At 45.2% G+C, this 23,873-nt stretch overlaps 1 protein-coding gene across 2 annotated transcripts in view; it reads right to left on the bottom strand.

Moving 5' to 3' along the window:
* Positions 1–4,594: 4,594 nt before the first annotated feature.
* The window catches only part of INPP5D (inositol polyphosphate-5-phosphatase D), a 53,079-nt gene continuing 33,800 nt past the window's right edge, over positions 4,595–23,873 (bottom strand). The window contains exons 6-28 of one of the 2 annotated variants that reach the window (XM_066326219.1): positions 22,905–22,992; positions 22,107–22,187; positions 21,859–21,930; positions 21,462–21,585; positions 20,289–20,395; positions 19,682–19,784; positions 18,666–18,862; positions 17,794–17,911; positions 17,196–17,292; positions 16,006–16,144; positions 15,233–15,341; positions 14,989–15,077; positions 14,669–14,750; positions 13,453–13,542; positions 13,179–13,292; positions 11,981–12,063; positions 10,611–10,698; positions 9,733–9,882; positions 8,903–8,996; positions 8,563–8,670; positions 7,786–8,055; positions 6,371–6,956; positions 4,595–5,637 (exon numbers count right to left, since the gene is read on the bottom strand). In XM_066326219.1, the coding sequence (XP_066182316.1) occupies positions 5,635–5,637; positions 6,371–6,956; positions 7,786–8,055; positions 8,563–8,670; positions 8,903–8,996; positions 9,733–9,882; positions 10,611–10,698; positions 11,981–12,063; positions 13,179–13,292; positions 13,453–13,542; positions 14,669–14,750; positions 14,989–15,077; positions 15,233–15,341; positions 16,006–16,144; positions 17,196–17,292; positions 17,794–17,911; positions 18,666–18,862; positions 19,682–19,784; positions 20,289–20,395; positions 21,462–21,585; positions 21,859–21,930; positions 22,107–22,187; positions 22,905–22,992 (2,992 nt within the window). In that variant the 3' untranslated portion in view covers positions 4,595–5,634. The remainder of the gene's footprint in view (positions 5,638–6,370; positions 6,957–7,785; positions 8,056–8,562; positions 8,671–8,902; positions 8,997–9,732; positions 9,883–10,610; positions 10,699–11,980; positions 12,064–13,178; positions 13,293–13,452; positions 13,543–14,668; positions 14,751–14,988; positions 15,078–15,232; positions 15,342–16,005; positions 16,145–17,195; positions 17,293–17,793; positions 17,912–18,665; positions 18,863–19,681; positions 19,785–20,288; positions 20,396–21,461; positions 21,586–21,858; positions 21,931–22,106; positions 22,188–22,904; positions 22,993–23,873) is intronic. The other variant, XM_066326220.1, reaches the window with a different exon arrangement.

The following is a 23,873-nucleotide window of genomic DNA, read 5'->3' as shown; positions in this document are numbered from 1 at the left end:
TTGCCCCCATGTTAGGGCCCCGGCCGCCCCGTAGCGGCGCATGCGCACAGCCTGCCCCCTGTGGAGGGCGATGGCCGCGCCGTGAGGGGCCCGGCCGGGCTGGAGCGGGGCCGACGAGTCACACAGGCCGAGCCTTCCGCGGTCACACCGCTCGCAGCTCAGTGTCCCCGCACGGCCGGCAGCACTGTGGCCCTGCAGTGACACTGGCGGGGCGTTGGTGGGCTGCACCAAAATGAGCCCAAAAAATGGCTGCTAGAAATGAGGAAGGGCTGATAAAGGCCGGTGAAGATCGAAACAGGCTGCTTGAGGCAGATGAGAATCTCTCCTGCTGGAGCTTTATAAGGCCACTTGGAAACATGGTGAAGGATTTTGTAGTTTACTCTTTGCTGGTGTGGTTAATGGATTGCAGGGCCCCATCAGGCCCCTCTCCAGCCCAGTCTGATTCTATGCTGGGTGTGTTGTGACTGACATTGAGGTGACAGAAGGGATCCATGTTCCAAGTTGAGTGGAGCAGTTTCTGATGGGATGTTTCCCTGAAGCTTGGTGCTCAGATTCACTTACTTCCTTCACTGCTTCCTGACTGGGAACTAGAAATGTTAATTTTCCGGGAAGATACTGATCACTAGTTATGTTAGCTTAACCAGTTATGTTAACATATGTTAACAGTTAACATCCCAAAGCTATGCTCAGAACACCATTTTCGAATTCAGCTCTGTTTTGGACCTTTATTTTACCTTAGAAAAGAGGGAACATGTCCCACAACTGGTCATTTTCTTTGTACTTCAAGCCATAATGTCAAGATGCAAATTACTGTGAAGTATGAAGCAGACATAAATTCTGTGCTAACTCTCCATCCCTTCTGTTGCAAAGGTCTCTTTATTTTCCAGTCTCTTTGCTGCCTTTACATTCTTCCCTTGTCTGACCTGTTTCTGTGAGAGAGAGCTTTTACCCACCTCCCTTCTGGGTCCCCTCTCCTTCCACAAAGCCTTTGTTAGGTGCTTTTCTGTAACCTTTCTGCATGTTGCTGGCCATCTTCATCCATTTCCATGCATGCGTTCTCTCTCGAGCCCAGCATTTACTGCCCTGTTCTGTGTCATCCTTATTCGTTATGAATTAAGTTGATACTTCATTATAAGAGAGACTAATTTGTTTTCTATGTAATCTAGACCAGACCTTGGGAAAAAGTGCAGTAAAGTGTTAATAATAACTGTAATGTGCAGCAGAAGACCATCCCTGGCACAGAATGGTCTCAGTTAAATAGAACCACACAAGTAAGGAACAGCTGGATCTGGATGGGCCTCTGGAGATTCTCCAGTCCAAGCCCCACATTCAGCAGACCTGTGTCTGGTTTTTGTGATGGCTTCTGCAATACTGGGGTATATAAAACAGTTCTGATCACAGTTTTCTGAGAGCTACAGAAGAATGTCAGTTAGTTTTGACCTAAAAGGGTACACTGAAGTATCCTTTTAGTTTAGCTGACTTGGGAGCTAGAGCAAAGATTATCTGCAAATAAAATTAATGGAACCGAATAATGCTAATGAGCTGAGAACAGAAGTTCACGGAAATTTGGTGATGCATAATGAGATAATGCTTTGTGATGATGCATAATAAGATAATGCAGAAAAAAAATACAGCAGATTACAGTAGGCAAAAAGAAATCTCTCTCTTCTGTCAACCTGGGATTCAAATCTGAAACTTCAATAGTTTAACACAAATGCAATCTTAAAATACTTTTTATTAGGAACCTCATTTGAAACAACACCATGCACACACTGTGGAGTTAAGAGGATCTTTTTCATATTCATGTGAGTAATAACTTGATGTTTGCTTATATATATATTTAGAAAGAACATTTCATACCTCTGCAGCTAACACCTTTGCTGCACTTTGAAAGGAGTATTTGGATTATTCTGTAGCACTTGCATAACGGATCCTTCCATAGGCCTTGCAGGAATGCCCTGGGGCCTGCAGCTGTCCTTTGGTGGCAGGTTTGACCAGCATGTGAGACAGTGCCAGCTGGGCACCGAGACAGGCAAACCCACTGACCCTGTCACTAAATACTTCAGCCACAACAACGTGAGCACCACACAGATGGAGCTGATGATCAAGAGGCTTTGCAGCACCCCTCACTTCCCTAAGCCCAGCCCTCTGGCTGCAGCTCTGATCTGTGATATCAGCGAGGAACATCACCAGTGACAAAAGGGACAGTCTCACTGGCAAATGTCCCACAGGGGAAAGTGTTGATTTCTCTCAGGAAGAGAGTACAGAAACAAAAGGGAAATATCTGCGTATTGTCTATTTCCAGTCCATCTGCTGATACTGATTAGGAGATCTCTGAGAACTGTCCTGCATCAGCTTGGTCAGTTAGTCCCAACACCCACAGTTTGTTCACACATAAGTATCTGAGCCTTCACAATGTTATAAAAATAAGAAGCTTGGTCTGGGGGTGAAACAATTGGACAGTAAGTCAAATCACATGGACTATTATTGTATTATCACAAGGACAACAGAAAAAATTGTAAAATTTTAGCAAACCTTTCATTTTAAAAACAAGTGGGAGGATAGTGACTAAGTGGTTAGTTTAAAGCTGTTCAGGAAAAGAGTGCTTGGTCGCAGTAGATTACAGGCTTAAGCAACATCATTTCTAACATCAAAATTATCCCCTTGCTATTTTGGAGTGAGTAACTCAGCTTAATTTGGTTTTCCTTCTGTTTTTCCTCTTTGAGCTATTTTCTCTAAGACTCTGCCTTTATCAGGATGAAAATATGTTGCCCACAACATCTTAGGAAAAGGCTTAAAGGTGCCCTGTGGGAAACTGGTGTTATGTGCAACAGGTGCAGGCAGGAAATGGGGGCTTTAAAACTTACTGTGTTCTGCAACATTACATCCTGTAGCTGGGAACTTCAAGCATTTTTGAAAGCTGGGTCTCCATGGAAATAAGTACAAAAAGACTAGCTATTTTAAGAACTTTAAAAAAAGGATGCTGGAAGGTTGTGGATATATAATACATCTGGGGGAAATCAGTACATTTTTGGACAATTCATATCCTTCAGTTCATGTCTTTCACTCATACTGCCTGTACCATGTTGTCTCTGGACAACAGCAGAGGGGGCAGAGAAATGTCCCTAGTTGGGCAAGAGGGTCTCAGGCTCAGGGATGTCAGAGAAAGTAGCACCTTGTTTTCAGTTCTGTGGTTTCATGTGGTTCAAGACACGGGCAGTAAAACCAGTAGAGGCTTTGTGACAGAAATAAAAAATAAAATAAAACAAACAGAAGCACCAGACTTATTTATTAAATTCAGTTTTCTGATATTTACATCGGCCAAACACCCACAGCTGTTGTTACCACTTCTACCATCCCAAGGCACAGCCAGTCTGGCCACAGAGACAAGTACTGTGCAGTGTCTCACTGCTTGTCCCACTTCTCCACTCCGTGTCTAAGCCTTTCACCTTGGAAGACTCTCATCCAGAAAGGCTTCAGAAAGCTCTTCACAGAGCCTTCTTTTGAACACTGTCCACTTGCACAAAGCCTGGTGGCATTTGCCACCATTCCATCAGACTGTCTTTGGAACCCCAAGTGGGTGGGCAATCCATTTTTAGCAGAGGAGCAGGAATGTATTTTTTTTTTCTGCTGGAAACTTGGAAGAGAGCTGCTTTTCTTCCCCAGCAACACGCCTTTCTAAAGGACAGGCCAAATTAAGTACCTGGATGGATTTTTATGCCTTAGCAAGTCCAGTGTTCTCTGTTCACCTGCAAATCTGTGCACAATTTAAGCAGCATTCCCAATTAGGACAATGTTTACATAGAAAGCTATATTTGTTTTATATCCAGCTTTTAGTTTCTAAACTTTGGGGAATATACCTTATTTTTTACAGTTTAGGGATAAAATCAAAAAACCTGAGCTTGTCTAATTCTTGAGAAGTTAAAAAATTTCTTATGGAAAGCTCATCCCATTTCCATCTCCATACATAGGAGAACACAGCCCAGAATTACTGGCACCTGATTTAACTCTCTGTGAGGGACAGAAAGCTCACCTGCTCCAGGGGGGATTTACTCCGTAGCCACACGAGTTCTTCTGCAACCTGGAAAAATGAAATGCTCTCCAGGACCAGGGAAATACCACAGCTACTGAATTATTGCAATTACACAGGGAGGGTTCTGGTGAATAAAGCAAAAGGAATGTAAGCTCATGGTCTCTCTTGCTGATTTGTAGGTTGGAGAGCCAGGTGCTTCAGTAATGATGCCTTGAAACTCCAACCTGCATGGCACAAAATCATCTCTTGAAAGGTTTCTATCTACAGGCTGTCGTCTTTCACCCATTCTCACAAGCCTGTGCTTGACCTCTTCTCCTCCAGTAAAACTACTGTACCTTTTCTACACTCAGACAATTAGTAACTGTACCTGCCAACAGGTCCTGCAGTTTTCAAACCAGCTACATCCACGAAAGGTCTGTGCAGACAGACAGGCAGATGCATTCTCAGTCGTCCTTGTCTTCCCTGCTCTGCTTGGTGTTTTCTCTGGGCAGGGGCTACTGTCACTGAGCAGGCTGGTGTAATAGCCACCTAAAGCTGAATCATGTGACAGGCAGTTCTGAATTCTCAATAAAGAATGACCAGAAAGGTGACTATTTTATTATTTTTTAAGTAATCAACATGGAAACAATAGCAGTGATTAAGCCACAACAGGCTTAGCCTTAGTAACCATAGCATTAATACTTAACACAAATATAACAGAAATGACAAGTATGTTAACATTATTCATTCTCAGTCAATGAACAAAAGTGTACAGTAAGGTCAGCATTAATCTATTAAGAATGCTCCAAAACCAGCTGGCCAGTGTCCTCCAAAGCAGAGTGCTTGCTGCCAGGGGTGCTGCTGTCTGCCCCTCCAGGCAGCTGCATTCCTGGGCTGCCATGGGCCCTTCCTCCTCCCATTTCTGCCTGTGGTTCGGGTGTTTCCCTCTGTTTGCTGGGATATCAAAGCAGGGACTGCTTGAAGGAAAAGAAGCCACAGTGCCACGGGCTGGCCCTCACTTGCTGTGTCCCCTGGGTGGTGCAGGGATGCAGCCCTGAGCTCCAGGCAAGGCTGGCTCCGCTGAGAGTGTGTGACCTGCATCAGTATCTGCTATTCAGATTTTCTCCACCCTCCCTGACCTCCTTGCTCCACGGATAGGACATGCTTTTGGAGCTGTACCACTTTTAAGATGCTTTCTTTTACATATCACTCTTTAATAGGAATCCTGTAACAAAATAGAAATCTTGCTTTTGTAGGAAGGGGGTTCTTTCAATGCACCCCTTCCATCTCCTTGTCCTTGTACCGTACCGTCCTTTTTTCCAAAACATTTACTAATGCATGTACTTGGCCACCCACCTCTTAATGGAAGTACCAAAGTGACACTCAAAAGAATAACCTGCATTTGGTATTGTGGTCCTGGCCCCTCTTGGTCTGAGCAACATAGGATAAACTTCTCAGCTAGAACATTTTCATAATCACAGGGAGGGCTACACCCTCAAAAATAAAATTCCTCAGTCTTTTTTAGAACAAGACTAGAGGACATCAGTGTGAACAAAGCAGTAGTCTCCATTGTTCTTCCCATTGGGATTCCTCCTAGGGTACCACCAGCTGCTGTGTCCTGTTCACTGTGGAGACAAGAGAAGACATGAGCTTGTATATTGCAAATTCTACAAGTTTTGATGGAGATGGAAAAGAAAAAAATCCTGCAGCCTGCTCAAGTGGGGTTTTTCTCCCAAATGCACTTACTAAGGCCTCTCCTACTCCTCATACAGCTCTTATGTTCTATTAAAAAAAAAAACAAAAAACAAAAAACAAAACCAACACAAAACCAAACCACAAGAAATAAACCCACCAGCCCAGGAAAGTATGTATCAGATTATTTCTGTAGAAGGGTCAGTAATGGTGTTGGACATGCTGTTCTAAGGTGCTACATGTTTACCACTAACTACTAACTACTTTTAATCATCTTTTTACTACTTAGAGCAAAGCAAATCCATTGCCTAATACTGCAGATTGTGCTATCAGGCCAGCATCAGCCTCTTTCAGGAACAGCACAGTATGCCCAAAACAAGACACAGCAAGGTACTAATTGCATTCCTCTTGCAGTCCAGCAGAAGGTAAAAATTCCTGCTAAGCTAAAGCTGTAGTTTCACACCATGCCATCCTCTACAGCAATACTGCCTTAGGATATTCGCTGGCACCCCCTGCTCTGCAAGCCCTCTAGGTTTGTGGGACAGCACTGAGCTTGGACAGGAGCCATGGAGTGAGGACTTTGGGACTAAGCCAATAGTGCTCCAGTCGCAGTGACATCAGAGCCCAAGACAAGCTGCAGCCCATTCGGCTGGCCCAGGAACGCACCGGTGTGGCTGTCCTGCTGAGCGGGCCCTCCTCCACGCGGTGCTTCCCGGAGTGCGGCAGCTCCGAGCTGTCCCGATAGTCGCGGCCCTTGGAGTTCTGCATGTCCAGCACTGCCCGGCTCTTGGAGGGAAGGGGCGGCTTGTTCTGCTGTCCCTGCATGCTCAGGCTGACTTCAGCCCTTGATGGCTTCATGAGTTTTTTGAGAGGTGCCGCATTTTCCAATGGTGTTGTCATCTTTGGTTTGCCTTGACTCTTTTCCCCTGTATTCTTTTCTTCCAGTTGGCAGGGGGAGGTGTAGGACCGGAAGTGCTGTGTGGGCACCAGGAAAGGTGGTGATGGCTGTTTGCCAGAGGTCTTGCTGCACTCAGGCTCCTGTGGCTTTGTGAGATGACAGCTCTGCTCAGGCAGCGGGGGCTGCTCTTTCCGCAAGGCCTTGGCATATTCCTGCTCTTTCTTGGGGGCCACCTTGCCCTTGGAGGTCATGGAGCCGTACAGTGGGTTCTCGAACATCTCCGGCCTTTGCTGCCCCTCCTCCTGCAGCACAGGCTCTGCTGTGGATTTCCCCATGTCAGGCGGCCTACAGTCACTGAAAAAGGGTGAAAAGGAGACTTGTGAAGAACAGGCAAGAGAGTTACTGACTGATTTAGAGAGGACATGAATAGTAAATGAGTGTGAGCAAATTAAACTGACTGCCTAAAGGGGCAACAGAAAAACAATTAAACTCGGAGAGAGAGAACAGAAGTGTGCATTGTTTTTACTTTGTTTAATCATTAGTAACATGACAGCAGAGAGCAGATATGCACCGTGTAATCTCCCTGCTAGATTACAGTCCTGTCAAAGTGATGTTTGGCTTCTTTTTAAACACAGATAAACTACTGAGCCAAACTGTGCCAGGTCCTTTGATGACTTTGCGACACATACAAATCTGAATTTGAATATTAATAAGAATCTTCAGATCTGGCAGAGAGGATGGAAATGGTTGTCTAGAGGCTTAAAATAAGAGCTCACATCATACTGTGGCATTTTACAACTAGGTCAATCTCCTCTCCAGTGCAGCATGGTACTCCTAAGGAGGGGATAAATGTCCTTAATGCACCTGAATGCACAGTGTAAGAGTAAAAGTTCTGCTGTAGGGTGAGACAGGGGGTGGAATGAGATGAGCTTAAGGTCCATTCCAATCCAAACCATTCTATGATTCTAAGATTCCATTATTTAATTGTAAGTTTAACTCATTATCTTTGGCGTTCCTTTCACAAAAGTCTGAGGAACTGCTACACTAATTTTCTTGTGACCTTCACTTAGCTAATTCTAGAGATAAAGTATGTAAAGAATATGTTGCACCTTGAACTCTAAACAGATAATGAAACAGTGACAGGAGAGAGGGACCCAGCCTCCGTGCAAAACTCAACACTCACTGGTACTCTTGACTCCAACCACCAATGCTTCTGTTTGCTGTAGGTTGGAGGGATGGTTTTGGAGATAGAGGTGACAAGGAGGGCGATGTGGAGGATGGCTGACTCTGCCCCATTAGGGAGGTGCTCTCTTTGGACTGCTGCTCATAGTTCCAGAGGGAAGGTGCCTGCTCTGATGAAGGTGTCTGCTTAAGCTGGCAGGTTGCAGAGGGTTGCTGTGAGAAGGCAGCCATGCCCAGGTAGTTGGGGTTGCTGATGTCTGTGGGGGTGGAGCTGCTCAAGAGAAGAAATATCGTTAGGGAGGTACATGCACAAATACGTTTGGGATTTTTTGTCCCTCTGCCAGCTACAAAGGAGTTAGTTCCCACTGACTACTTAGATTCAATACCACCTACTTTTTTTTTTTTACCTCTTTTTGTTACTGTTGCTTCAGAATCAGTGAATGAGTGGGAGTCCTGTTGGTGCCTCACTCCCCTCGGTCACTGGAGAGGAAGCAGCTGGGTCTAGACCACCTCCCCCACCCCCAAAATAGTTCCTGTGGCAGTGGCAGATGCTTCCCTTTCCAGGCTGCAGAGAGCACTCCACTTCTGCAGCCACGTACAGGGGCTGTCATGGGTTTCTGGGCCCAGCCAGAAGCTGCATACAAGGAAAAGCCCCAGTGAAAACAGGTGAGAGGACAGCCTTACCCAGATTTGTCCTATGACTCTTGGAAAGGAAAATCCAGGCAGTTTGAGCATAGCTTCCCACCCCAAGGTGTCAGAGCTAAGGTGGCACAGTTACCGTAAGATATCCTCCTTTCCAGGGCTGTCTGGAGAAGGGACAGCACTCCCCCAGTAGCGAGCGATGGCTGCCGCCTCTCTGGCCATCAGATGAGTAGATTTTGACTTTCTGTTGGAAATAGAAGGGACTTTTTTAAGTGGGTGCAGGGACCCGGTCTGGCTAATGAATTCTCAGCTTTTGAAGCTTTGGGCACAGGAGCATTGACAGTCCTGACTAGAGAGGCACAAAGCAGCTTGCCAGTGCTCAGCACACCTGTTGATGCTGCTCCCACAGCAAGCCCAATTTTGCATTTATGGCATCAACTATTTTCCTGGAACTTACTTACCCACTTGCCCTTTACCTGTTAGTCTGATCCCAATCTTTGTTAGGCTCTAAATTGCTGATGTTCTTTGGTTTCTGACCAGTGATTTCATCACGTTCAATCTTGACAAAATCTGAAGGAAAGAAGGGAACACATATCTCCAGAGTCTGTCTGCTCAAGTTTTCTGTGTTCCCGTGTTCATTAAGGCATCTCTCTTTGTCTATCATTCTGGACAGTTTTAAACTGTTGTTGCTGTTATGTTTTCAATCTGCCCACTAATACATGCCATCTCTTGTTGAGGAAGAAATGTGTGTCTTGAAATACAAAGGTCATGACCACCAAACAGTCACATATAGTTATTTTACCATTGAGAATAATTGTAAATATCATGAATAATTGTAAATGGCTGCTTCTGTGCTCTGAATGAGAACAACAGATAACAAGGCAAAAAAAGCAAAGTCTGTGATCTTCTAGCTAAGGACTGCTCATTGAGAGCCTAACATATTCTTTGCTTCCCAGGATAACTGGAGCAGGGAGAGCTTGGCATGGAGTGTGTCATGTCACAAATGGAAGTAAGGTATCTCCATTCAATAAAACCAGTGCTGGTGACAGACAGGGGGCTCTCTCAGTCTGCTGAATTTACTTGAATGATGAAAAACCCTGCGGAATCCAATGTTCTGTCTTCCTGAAAGAGTACAGGTATGCTCCTGAGAGCTAGCCATACTCACACCTCCTGGCACTCAGGATCAAAAACATTCTTTGATTACAGGCACTGCAGATATAGTTTTCAATTCCTTGACAGCTATCAGAAATCTTTTGAGGTGAGCATTCTCTAGCATGATCATTGCAGAAATGATGATGTTCCTTACCGTACAGTTTCTCTCTCTGTTTTCCATGTGGTGTTTGTAACTTGATTTCACCTTGGAAGATCCCTGTTTTCTCTCCATGGTGTGTCAGCACAGTATGGATAGGAGCTAAGGATTCTGTTGCTTCCATTCGCAAGGCAATGCAGCCTTCCCCTAAAAGACAACAGGGAGACAATGAGGCAGGGACTGAGAAACTAAGCACTGAAATATTTTGTGTCATCTCCTACCAATGCACTGACAGGTCTGTGATTACTGGAGAGAATCTGCTTTGGATTACTGTAAGGAGTATAATATCTCCTGAGAAATTAGTGGCATTTACTTCACTTCATGTATGTGTGAAGGATTTGGGCATCAAAGATACCTGTGGGTAACTTCAGGGTTCCGAGCTTTCACTCCTGGTAAGGAAAACATGAGCCTATGACTGCTACTGCTGTTAATGGGATTTAGGCAAAGAGCCTTCTGTGGACAAGGACTGCAGTCTCTGGCTGGTGAGAATCGGGAGCCACAAGCACAGCCAAATACTTTTCTGTAGGCAGGAGAAATGCCTCAAGTAAGTGCAAACGAAACAGGATTTGTATGTTCTGAATAAACACATTTAAACATGCTCACTCCTCATTTAGTTCCTGTAAAGGACTTTCCTTTTAAGCCACTGCTCATTCAGAGCTGGTAAAGCACACACTGGTTGTTGCTTTGAGTTCATATTCCTCTAATCATAATTACTCCACAAAATATTACCCACAGTGTGTTTCTGTGTATGTTGAGTTCTAAACAGGAGATGTGTAGTCTATAGGAGTTACTTCTGTTCTCTCCCACTCTTTCAGTGGTTTGGAAGAATCTAAGTAGATTTTGACTCATCCAGAACTTTAAAGCTAAGCACTTACCATAAGATTCATCACTGTCTGATGACTTAATGCTGATCAGGATATGTTGATCCAGCAGGTATTCAGGGTCTGAAATAATTGGAGTCAGCTGCAAAGACAAGTTAAGGTGGGTCAATACAACACATGGTTGACAGGAGCACACTTCTCCCTGGGACTCAATCCTAAGTAAGGAAAACTCTGCTGGATAAACTCATGAGGGTATGTATCATGTCACCTCCAGGATCAGCCTCTGTTGCTTCAAGTTTGCCTGTTTTTTACTATTTGCATTTGTTCTCACACAGTTTCAAGTAAACTATGTATATTTTTAGAATTGTTTTCATATTTCTCCCCTGGGAGGAGAAAGATGATTGATGATGATGTTCACCAGCGAGGTCGAAGAGGTGGCTACCTGTGTAGTCAATCTGCTTGCAAAAAGTATTTAAGACGGAGTCAGAAAATAAAGTTGAGAGCTTTCCTACTTGACTTCCTGCTGCCTGCTTCGTTCTTTCGTGTCCCTAACAGTGACAAGCCTCTGATAATATCTGGATATTTGTGGTAGAAGACTGCACTCTTTGAGTCCCAGCACAGCAAATGGAATGCTGCAAATCTGACACTTCGGGGATGAGCTGCAGTTTTCTCCTGTACTCCAGGACTGAAAATTGCCTGAGGAGGAAGGCATCTGGACTCTGATTACAGTCTGTTCCCAAAAATCTATCTGGCTGTTGTTGTAATCACTTACTGTAGAGCCTTTCCCCAGTATAAGGCACTCTTTCCAAAGTCAGCACTTCTGGGCTGTTTAGAAGGGTATTGACATGCACATTTGCTCCAAATCCAGGACCTCCCATAGTTCTTTCATCTCCCACCATGCCAAGAAACAAAGAACAGCTCAAGAAGGACAGGACTTGTGTCTGACACTGAGACACAGAACACTACTTCTGGCCACTGATGTTCTTTTTAACACAGGTTAAAAAAATTATATCAACTTTTCTAAAATTTACCAAGAGAAAGTTTTGTCTGACCAGGCAAAGAAACTCCAGGGCAGAGTTACTCTTTAAGATGTTTTATTTTCCATTTAAAACTAAAAAAAAAGGAGCCTGCTCAAACCAGCATTATGTTCACTAAAAAGGTGAGAAGAAAGTCATGGTCCTGAATGGCATAATCATTCCAGCAAAATTCTTGATAGGCATGTAAGTAAACTGACATGAAAGTCCTTTCCTGCTTACAACATACTCTGTTTAGCCTAAGCCCATCCTGCGTTCTTACAGTGCCTCTGAGTGTAAACAAGACCACAACAATGTTCCTGAAAAGAGTATGAAAGTAAAAGACCTAACGTTGCTTAAGAGATGAAAGTGGAAGCTTCTCTTCCCTATGAACATGGAGGTATAGTTTACCTTTGGAAGTGCCTCGACGAACTTTACCACAAGCTCCCCTTCATTTCCATCCTCATTTTCTCCTTCCTGGCTCTTTACAAAGCCTGCAAAGGGACAAGAAAGGAGTTTACCAGAAGAGAGACAGCAAGAACTGGGCTACAAATCTCCTTCACTATGCCTCCAAAAAGCCTACAATTACTATCCTACTTGGACACAAATTTTAAAAGTATTAAGAAGCTTAAAGTCTGAGCTTTGGATGAATTTTTACACGGTAAATTTGCAACTGGTTTTGCTGGAGCATTGTTAAATGGTTTTATTTTGCAGTTAAACTTGGCACTGAGGAGCTCAGTGCATACATGGACCAGAGGATAAGAACATGACAGCTCTTCCTACGCCACTCAAGATAGCATACTTTTGAAATTCTAATTTAAGATTCGTAATACACTGTTTCCATAGAAATTTATGCAAATTTTGATACAGCCAAAAAATAATCTTTTATGGAACTGTCTTTGACACAGCTCCCTGACATGCGATAATGTGATGAAGCATCCACCAAAGGCTTGCTGTCCCACTTACAAGAGCAGTTCTGTGATGGGAAATTGCTTTAAAAAACCCACAGCAAGGGCATGTAGGCTTGTGTTACATAAACAGCTGAGACTCAGCCCCACAGCATGGGCACAGGCAGTGAAATCTGCAGTGCTGTGGGGTACACAGTCCCACTTATAAAGTCATATCATTCATTTTCAGTTGATCCTCTGACTTATTCTTTATTAAACCACATAAATTCGATTATTTAAAATTATTTTTGTTAGTGTGATGCACATGCTTTATTTTGAAATCACCTGATCATTTGTAGCAGGCACAATCAGAAATCTAAGCAATCATGTCTTTGCTATGTAGGCATTTTGGTGATAAGCAAGAACAATATATGTTTCCCATCAAGAAAACAATTATCAGATTGACAAACAAGGTGGAAAAACTATTGGAAGGCTACACGTCTAAGCATGGATTACAGCTACTTTGGCTATGGGGTTTGGATTGTATTGCTGACAGTATAGACTGTCTTGCAAACTACAACAAACCTTTAGGACATCCTTTTTTTTGCATTGGAACAAATGATCCACATAGCTATTTTTTTAGATCAAAGCAAGAAGGAGGAGAACTAACCCAAACATGCAGAAAACTTTGACAGAAACAATAAAGATGGGCAAACCCATACTTTCTAAGCAGCTCGAGTGAAACTCAATGTAGAACTTGGTCTGGGACTTGGTCTTCAGAGTGGCATAGCAGTGCAGGAACTCTATCTCCCCTTGGGAATCTGTGTATTTGGAGTCTAGGAAAGAGGAAGGGAAAATAATATCACTTTAAGCAGGAGATAAAGAGAGGGCATTTTTGCATGGACTTAAAGAATCAGCTTTTTGTCTCAGCATATACAAAGCACTGCATTCTGTATCCAAGGTGAATGTGCCACACGTGCACCCAACCTGACTGACCATTCTTGGAAACAAATTGTGAGGTGACTCCCACTTCAAAGGTGGCAAACACAGGACTGTGGTCACTTGTCATGATGTCAGTGGTGCAGCCTGCCAGTGAGAAAGGGAGAATGGTTACTGCCCTGCTCCAGGGAGGTCACTGCCAAAGAAATATTATTCAGTAATTTTTCAGCAAAACATTACAGTCTCTCTGGTAACTCTCCAGTCAAAAGTGTTTCTCTACGTAAACTCATGCCAGTACACAGAAAGATTTGTTCAAGGGACACCATACTACTGTACTGTTTCGTAGATGACTGTCAGGGCTAGATTCCTCCAGTACAAAAAGCCCTTACAGGCTTTCTGGTTACCTCTGCAACAGGCACAGCTAATTATAGCTCTACTATGGCAGGAAAATCACACGAGAATACACTGGTGCTACTTCAGTGCTACAAAGCTACTCCTGGCCCAAGGTTAACAGTGAGTGAGCAAGGCCTGATTGGATCTAAGCACACACTGAGTTCCAGCAAACCCAGTCATTCCAGAGGTGCCTATTCAACCCCACACCTCAGCATCATCAGCTCTGTAATTGGATCAGCCGTTCTTATTCCTGAGAGACTTTCACAGCCCTGCTCCCAATCCATGCATAGGAAACCATGAACAGCATACTCAGATGCTCAGTCCTACATATAGTCAATGACATTTCAGGAACTGGTATTTGAGTCTTTTTTTAAACAGGTTTTGTGGGCTTTTTCTCTTCCCTGCACTGCACTTTGGTGATGCTTCCCAGCAGGAAAGGGAACAGGCTCTTGGTACCACAGAGTTCTGGAATATGATTTGATATGAGATGTGTTTGTAACTCCAGTCTCTGCAGACTGGACTGTGCACACAGGGTCTATCCTGCTGGCACTCATTGTCAGGAGTTCCTGGTAGTGACTGCACAGGAAAAGTGGTAATTGCTGCCAAGAAATAACTGGTGTAAAGTGTTCCCTACAGCATGGCCTAAAGTTGGACAGCTGCAACTGTCCAGGTGGTGTTCTGCATATAAAAGAATAACAGAATGAATTCCCAACCCTGTAAGGTTACAGGCAGAGAGATTTTGGCTCCCCTCTGCCTGGTTTAACATTGGGTCCCTCTATGCTGAGTGCCTGGCAGTGCAGGGAGATCCTACAGACTCTGTTCTGAGTCATTTCCGTTTCAGCCTGGTTGCCTTGTTATCGACAATCTGTTCTCCACCCACCATAAGACTGACACACAACATGCACCATGGGGTAGGATTTCCAGAGCACTCGATCACACCAGGATGGCAAATTGTACTTCATCTGCAAACCAAAGGAGAAGTAATGGTAAGAAGAATGGAAATGGCCAGTTCACAAAAGAACAGAAAATTAATTCACCAAAGCACCAAATATTTGTGTCAAGTCTTTTTGTTTATATTGACTACTTTCAAAATGCTACAAGGACAGAAAACACAGAGATTGGTTTAGGTCACTTTCTTCTGCAGGAGTTGCTGTCACAGCTCTGCCATATACTCCTGAAGGGAAATCAGTTTTCACCTACCCCTGTAGCTTTTTGCTTGGTATAGGCATACTTCTCCCGGGTGCCTCTCTCAAAGCGGTAGGTTGGAGCAAAAGTAATCTCCTCTTCCTCTAAAACAGGAAAAGAGCTCTGTTACAGCTTGGCAATTAGGAACCCTCACCTGGGCAAGAGAGCCACTGCCCTGTACACCCTGCCCCATGCTGGGGCTGGCAGAGAAAGCTGGTGGATGTAGCAGAGGAATCTGCCAGCCAGTGCAGGATCTCACCGAACTGCAGGAACACCTTTTGGTCTCTTCTCTCGAGGAGAAGCTGGTCGAAAGCCAGCAGCTCTGGATACTGCTGCTGCCTGATCTTCTGGATAATATTCTCTGCTTCCTGCCAACAGGAAAACAGCAGAGCTGCAGATGATGCAAAACCTTCTTATAAATACTCCCTTCACGGGTAAATGGTGCGTGCTCCTGAACTGTTTGACCGCGCTGTAGCCCCTGCCACTTCCCCACCCCTCCCTTCACTGAAAAGCCCCAACCTTTGTGGCAGAACATTTGTCTATCAAAACAGGTATTGAAATGCCCACACATCCCCTACACAAAAACACACACACTGACAACCACATGCACATCAATACTGAGCTTGGTGTTTTCTCCCACATACTGAAACCTATCCAGTATTTATGATGGCTTGCCTGTTCCTGAAGGCCTGTTTGAGCCATTCCAAGCTCAACAGCCAGAGCAGAAGGGCAATCTCTGGACTGAGCCATTCAGGGACAGATGCTTGTTCACAGTGGGAAGGAAGGTTGGGAGGTTTGGGGAACTGAAGCTGCCTGAAGCAGCAAAGTGTGTCAGATGGCATTCCTGGGTCCATTAATCCTTGGAGAGAAAAAAGGGGATTTCCTTACTCTCCCTCAACTGCGCCCACACTCACACCCTGGGGATCCCTTCTGCCTCCCCTCTTTTTGCCATGTCGCCCTAGCTTGGAAGAAAAGAGCACTGCTATAGCAATAGAGTGTCCTGTCCCTGCAGGGCTTCCCAGTGTCCCGCACCATTGGGGGCTGTTCCACACGGTAGTTCAAGTCTCCCAGCCAGAAAAGATGAGTAAAGCGATGAGTGATGTTAAATGGACTCAGTTTCTTATCTCCCAGTGTCAGGAAGCGCAGGATGTTCATGTAGTTCTGGTTGCGTCTGTCAAGACAAGAAACATCTGCCTGTCATCCTAAATTGCCATGTAATTTCCAAATGTCTGAGATGGCAGAGGCTGCAGCTTTATCAGGCAGGAGCTGGTCCCACAGACTCAGCAGCTACAGTGGAGCAAATCAGAAATTGAGAGCTTGCCACTCCAGCAGACAGGCCCAGAGAATGTGCTCCTGAGGCCACTTCTGCTGCCTTCTGGGTCTGTGCTTTTCTGAGCTACATGTCCTAGAAACCCAGCATTAGATTGTTTCCTTCAGATTTCAGCAGCAAACACATAAGTAGATTTTGGCAGCTCTTCCAGGCCCTGAGGACCCCTTCCATAGAAGTTAACTTCATCAGTAACAAAGACCCTGTGCAGAAATCCCACACCATCTGTTTCCTGGACTAGGAAAGATGACAAGGCCAAACTCTTAATTTCAAGTTCTCTTCACTTTCAAAACCACTCCTTCCAACTGCTCCCGCTCCTCCCAGTGGGGGCACTGATCTCCCAGTGGTGTCAGGATCTTTGCCTTCCAGTCTTGTGCTGACCAGAACCTGCCTAATCCATGAACACTTATTTCACAGCTGGGCATAGAGAATTAGTCACTGTGGGGATATTCCTGCTCTATGCCTCTCTCCTGGTATTCCTGAAGGATCTTTCTCTGTCCTAGGGCTCAAAGCACTGCCTACAGTCAGGAGGAAGACAGTCCTCTTCAGCACATTATTCCCGGATGGGAAAAGCCTTCCCACATTTCCCCAAAGCACTGTAGATCATGGAACTGTTTTCCTCATGCAGTGGGTTTTCACGACAGGTCATGCAAGTGTTACATGAGATTTTTACACTTTGCTCTGAAATAATTTTGCCACCCATTTCCCCTGCACCCATGTGGTATGGCCACATAGCAGAAGTCCCTTGTTTAAATGCCCTCCCAGGAGACATAATTTTTTTTTATCATCAGGAAAAGTTGTTTGTGCCTGTCTGGTGGGCCCTCCTTCCAAACATGGCCCAGAGAATTACACCCTGGCTCAATAGCCATTTTTGAGAGGGGAGAATGTATCTTACCTGTGTTTCTTTTCACTTCCTGAAGTCAAATGGCTGTTAACAAACCCAAAGGAGGTTCCATTAAACATGAATGACACCCCCACTGCTCCTTTATTACCTGGCAAAAGGGAAGCAAAAAATGACAAAAAATTAATCCAACTTCAGGCTGAGTCTAGCTAAGATAAGAGAGTACCTAGCACATGTGAACTGAAGTGGAGGATGTAGAAGAGAAATTGACTTAATCAGCACAGAAAAAATTAGTGCATGCAGCACAGATCGTAGGAACAAAATTTTAAGGGTGTTAAAAAATTAGTTGAAGGGAGAGAAGTGCATCTTCCTTGTGAAATCCAAGAAAGAGCAATCCAATAGCCAGTCAAAAGTGTTTGCTGGGTATATAAATATATATGTATATATATGTATATATATGTATATATATGTATATGTGTGCGCTAAGTATACGCACAAATAGATTTCCTCTCTTACAGGGTAAAGTACAATCAGTGCTAGCGGGACATAACTTTAGGAGTGTCACATAAATGTTGCCCAGGGGGTGTTGTAGAAGAAGAGCTGTTCCATGTGGGCTGAGCAGCTGTCTGGGCAGGACGTGCCCGTGCCTCACCCAGCGTGTTAGCAATGCCTGTCTTCACATTGGCTGTGCAGATGTGGCTGATGCGGTTCTCATGTTCTGGCTTGGCCAGGACAACGATCCTGATGTTCCAGAGGGTATGGATGGCTATCTGCAGGAATGGGAAGGGTAGAGGTTATATTTCTCTAAATACCTGCCAAGCTGCTCTGTGGCTGCAGCCTTCCTGACTCCTTTGACAGCACTGCTACAGAAATTTTCTCCCTGTGTTCAGTATATCTTTTCAGTCATTTTAATCAATGCTGGAAGGAAGGACCTTGCTATTTTCTAGTCCTTTTTTTTCCAGTTAATCTTTGGATTACCTTGCACAAAATAGTTTCCCAATCACCATGAGAGTTAGCTTTCCAGATATGCTTAGATCTGCTTCCTGACATCACTGAAACCCAGGAATGTCCAAAGCTGGTCTTAATAAGGTTCAGTTTCTCTTCTGACTCTGCCTGTGTACTGTTACATCCTACTTTGAAAGTGCAATAGCCTAGGGCGAGATCTAGGCTACAACTGACTCAGGAAGTTTAACAGTCTCCTCCTTTTTGAAAGTCAAAATAACACCAGCACTTGACTTGAGTGCTCAACATCTCCCCTTGCTCCTAGGCTAGCAGGGTCCCTCCTTTGGCAGTGGAGGGTCACTGTCCATAACGACAGGTCCATCTAGCCAGCTTCAGCGGGGGCATCCTGTGGAGCCCACAGACATATTCAGTTCACTCTCCCTCACCCAAATGCAGTGACGATAAAGGGAGGGAAAGGGAGGAGGTACAGGCAAAATCCTACTTATTCCCATCTCTTTTATTTGTACAACATGTACATGCTCATCTTCTGAGTTCCATGCAATAGCTGGAAAAACCCCTCACCACTTTGAAGCTGATACTGGTGATTTCCTGCAGAGATTGCCTTAGGATCTCCAGCCATTCCTTCTCCCCCTGGGGATCCTCCTGGGTGCCAATCACATAGATGTCATGAGGTATGTAGTCAGCAGTGTCATCACGGGTCCTCCCCTGCCCCTTGGAGAGGAACCAGGAGGTGATCTTCTTCGGGGGTGGGGCTGCACCTTTTATTAACACATCAAGCACCAAAGGAAGTCAGAGAATGTCCTGTCAAAACCACGATGAAGATAACACATGGGGACAGAAATTATGGGCTTCACATCTTGTTTTGCTTTCTTATCAGCCAGGGCACACTATTCTAAGATGATGATGTTACCCTCACCTGAGTCACTGAGAAAGGAGTGATTCTGCTTTGACAACACTCCTCTTGTTGATCTGCTGTCCAAGGCCAAGGCTAGCCAGGATAAAAGGCAGGGAGCTGTCCTCCTCCTGGCCTGCCACTGCCTTGACCTTATTCCTTAATGATGGCCAAGCACATACAGCTCAGCTCACAGCAGCTGAACCAGGCTTCTGTCCCAAAAGTAAGAAAAAAACCCTGTACTCCACTGTCCTCAACCACACCTTGTCCCCTTCTCTAAGGACCACAGACACTCAGCTGTCTTCCCAGGCTGGACATGTACTGTCCCTAGTAAAATGAGAGCAGCTGACGTGCAGTTTGTGGAATTGCTCCTGTCCTTTCTGCAAGGTGAAAGATGATATGCACTGCTGCACCAGCTTTGTGCCAGCCACAATTCCCTGTCAGGGGAGCAATCCTTCAGTACCCAACAGGGACAACTTCATGGTCCTTTGAGTGGAACCATGAGAAGTGTCAAACCACATGCAAGACTAAGTCTAGATATCAGCTCTTCCCCTGTCCCAGGGAGAGGACAGCCCTGGTGTACAGACCTACCATGGAACACAGAGAGTCTGGAGCTTGTTGTGCCAGCTGAGCACACCTTTAGGCAGTGTCTGAAGGAGTGCCCATGGCAAAGGGGAGCCCATACCCATATTCCAGGTGCCAATGAAGATGGTGATCATATCAGGCTCTGGTTGCTCCGAATGTTTATTCTTCATCTGCTGCAGAAGCTGACAGAACCCTTCTCTTTTCTAGACAGGGAGGAGCAGAGAAAATTAATGAGATACTTAACTCCTCAGACATGACCTCTTGAAAAACTGGCTGAACTAGGCAATTCCCAGAATAATTGAAGGGCAGATCAGCTCTGTACTGTCCTGAAACCTTCCAAGAGGCTGCCTTTCCTGTGGTGCTTTTTAAGGCATTTAGTTTGTGCATTGCTTTAACAAATGCTGAGCTGGTCAGAAAAAAATATCTTTTCTTCTGTCTTTGTCTATATGAACCATTTCACTCCTTGCTTCTCCTCAGTGCTTCCTCTGTCCTCCTCCCTCGGTGACAGCACTTAGGTGCCCAGTATCTCCCTTTAGACAGTTTACTTGCTCATCTTCTGGATATTTCCAGAATGAAGTAGAAATTTATATTTACAAAGGCAGCTACTGTCCTTCAACAGCTCCGCTTTCTACCCAGGAATGCCCCATGTTCTACTCCCACCTGGGTACCTGCTCCAGGCTGGCAGGAAAGAAACACCATCTACATACCTTGGAATCAGAAAAAACATATTCCTTCCGCTGTGTTTTTTCTTTTTCTGTTTCCAGAACAATCACCAGCTTGTTTGGAAGTTTCTGGGACTTGATGAGCTGCAGGACTGAACAGAAGGTTGGGTATAATGAGCTGCAGTCACTGAAATAAGGGTCTCACCAAAATGAACAGAACCCTGCTCAAAGGCTTGGGATTTACATGGTCTTTTCTGTCTGTGCAGTTTGTCTAGAAGACCTGCATTTTAAAGTTGCTTAATCCTGTTCCCAGTAGGAACACATTTAGACTCCAAGTGAAGAGGACCCCCAAAGTCTTCTGCTTGGAGCTCTTTTCCATCCCTTGCAGTGTGAAATGAAACCTTAACTTTGAGCAGGCAATCCCCCTGTATCCTGAGCCAGCCTACATGTGTTCCTTCCCCATCTGTGAAAGAGGATGTTAGACCTCATTTGCTGGTAAAGGTGATTCCTCCCATCTAAAATAGCAGCTAATTATTTTAAACATCAGGTGGAGAAAGCCATGCATGAAAGCTCATCTTTTCAATTACTGCCAGCAACAGGTTGATTTTCTAGCAGGGGAGAGCCCAAGGGTATCATCTACTCTCTCACAAACCTCTTTGCCTCAACTTCAGTGAGCTGCCTGTTCAGAAAGACAACAGAAAAAAGGGAAGTGTTTTAATCAGGCAATCACAGACCAAACTGGCATTGCTTGTGATGAGAGATACCGATCTACATACAAAAAAAATCCAGGTAAATTCACTGAAAAATGTAACAGAAACTGAGTGTCTGGATTTTTTACCATCAAAAATCATCACAGAAGTCAGCAGAATGCTGGGGTTTTTTTTCAGTGACATTGCTTTTCAGAAGAAAAATAATTCTATTGAAACCAGGTCTACAGGGAAGGAATCTTCTACCAAAACCTGCTCCCTTGCAGTGCTGATTCCAGTGTCTTCATTTAGACCCAGAGACTGGGTCTTAAACAATCTGTGAAAGCTGGTTATCCCAGTACTGAGATATCTGTGTCTTGCCGACTGATGCTCATGCAGCACCCAGGACCTAGCAGAATTCCCTGCCCTCTGGGCCAAACCTTGCCCCAAGTGTGGCTGAAGGGAACCCCTCCCCATCATCCAGAGACCCAGAGCCTAGTTCAGCATTTGTGACATTAAGCTGACATCTTACTTTTCTTGTGGGTATAAAACTTATCTTCTGGACCATCCTTGGATCTCTTGATAATCAGTTTTCCCATTTCCACATCCACTTTGAGTTGCATTTTTGAGAAAATTCCTAGGGAGTCAGTTTTGACCTAGAAGAATACAGAGCAGTTTTCCATGAGGGACCTTCTACACTTCAGTCACATGTATTAGAAATGCAGCACTTCGCTCAATTCTTTGACACATATCATTATGCCAGTCTCACCAGACATCTCTTAGGCAGTTGCATGGTGCCAAGCTGCATCCAGGAATAGCTGTTATCTCTGTGGCAGCACAGCAAACTTCCCAGGAGCTGAGATACTGACATAAATCTGCATTACTGTCCTTCCCCATTATGATCAGCATCATTAAAGGAGTAAATTTACCTCAAAAGTAACAGGCGGGATAAGGGAGCGCCGGTGTGTTGAATCAGGACCTTCAATCAACAGCGTTTTCACCTGTAAAATAATTATGTGTAATTTATTGCATTTGGTGATTCTGCACTATGCTGAGAGTAATGAAATCAGAACAAAGCAATCTTACTGCAACAGAGCACTGCACTGTTGATAAACAAGAAACAAACTAGAGGCAAAGGAGGACAAGAAGATGATATGAAATAGCTTGAAAACTCTACCTTTTCTTCAATAGAAGATAGCAAAGAAATCAGCTGGTTGAGTTTCAACACAATATTCACTGGACTTGCTTCACCAAGCATCTGAAACCACAGTACAGGAAAAAAAAGTGAGAGGGAGATGGGTGATTACAAAGCCCACAGAGCACAGCCTGTAGTGCAGTCCCAGGAACACCTCACACAGACCAAGGAGCAGCACTTTTACCTTTGCCACTCTGACCTGTAATGGGCAGCACAAGAGCACAGAACATGCACAACTGTGGGAATCTGGAAGGACCAATCTGCAAACCTGTTCCATAGGGTTGAGGCAGCTGGCCACACACGGGAGTCAGCTTGCTGCTGGGGGCAAGTTTGCATGACCACACCTGGGGCTCAGCATATAGAAATCCTGGACTTTTGGTTTTCTGGCAGGGTGAGGGAAGTCATGGGGATTCAAGTGGGCTTGGAAAAAGGAAGGATGTAGCAGTGAAACACTCTGGAGTGAGGTTTATGGAAAAAGAGGTGTGCAACTCCAGCCCACATGCTGAGGGAGGATGGGGAGGTAGGAGTCCTCAGGCAGTTGGTGGCACTTTCCTCTAGGACAGGAAGGGGGAGCAGGTGGAGAGGGCTATGGGATAAGGGAAACTGAGGGATAGAACTCACTGTGTGCCCTCTGCACCACAGCAGAAAGAGGCTAAAGAGAACAGAAGTGGTGTGTGCCCACCTGTACCCCACTGGCCATGGCTGCACACCAGAGCCATCCCTGCCCCCATTGACAGCCACCCACACACCTGTTCTGCTCTTCCCACCTCCCCCCCTTACCTGGGAGCGCTGGTGGGTACCGGGATGCAACTGCTGCTCAAACACCTTCTGGATGGACTCCAGAGATGGGAGAGTCCTCGAGGCCTCACTGGGAACACAGACATGGCACAAGGCTAAGGCTGTGGCCGGGTCCCGGCTCTGTTCACACTCGGGCAAAGCCACACAGATGAGATGACAGGCACACCTTCACACTGGGCACACGTGCACACTGGGCCTGCCCTCACCATGTGCCTCCTGAGCTGTGGGATCATGATGGGAACAAATCCCAGCTGCTTGGTGCAGTGTGAGTCAGGCAGGTAACTTTGCCTTGCAAAGCTGGAACATAGCCATAACTGGCTGCTCCTTGGGCTTTGCTTTGGAGGTTCTAGCTTCCTAAATCTCCCCAGAAAGCTATCCCAGTCTGGGCAAAACCTAAAGATACGGTGTACAAGCAGCATCAACCCAATTATGCCAACTCAGAGACCCAAGTGCACTGAAATGTCTCAGAGCCCAGCAGAGTCTGGTGCCTCTGAACACTGCAGCCATGGGAGCAGCTCGGATCTGTACAGGGCCTGTGCAGCTGTTGGGGTTGCTGAGGACAGTGCTGGGGACAATGCTGGAAAGAGGAAACTAATTTGCAGATATTTCATCTCACATGACAGAGGGGCCGGGTGCAGCAAGGGAGTGGAAGAGGCAGCCCTTGATCTCCTGAGCAGAACCATTTACAGGTTACAATGACCTTCCTCCAGTGCTTCCCAATGAAATTCCATAGGATGCTCATTTGTTGAAACACTGCTGTGTGAATTTGGCACAGAAGCTGCATGCCTGCATGCTGATAATGACAAGACTTATCCCAGAAAGAGCAGCCAGAGAGCACAGGTCAAAAGGAAGGTGATGGTGGTGAGCAGCACTAGGATGTTTGCAGTGTGTCTGGTCAACAGTGGATATTAATGATTTCCCTCACTTTCCTAAGTCTGAATGGACTGAATT

This window comes from Sylvia atricapilla, chromosome 10 (assembly GCF_009819655.1).
Source record: "Sylvia atricapilla isolate bSylAtr1 chromosome 10, bSylAtr1.pri, whole genome shotgun sequence".
In the NCBI taxonomy this organism is placed as follows: domain Eukaryota; kingdom Metazoa; phylum Chordata; class Aves; order Passeriformes; family Sylviidae; genus Sylvia; species Sylvia atricapilla.
This window is presented reverse-complemented; position numbering and strand designations above follow the sequence as displayed.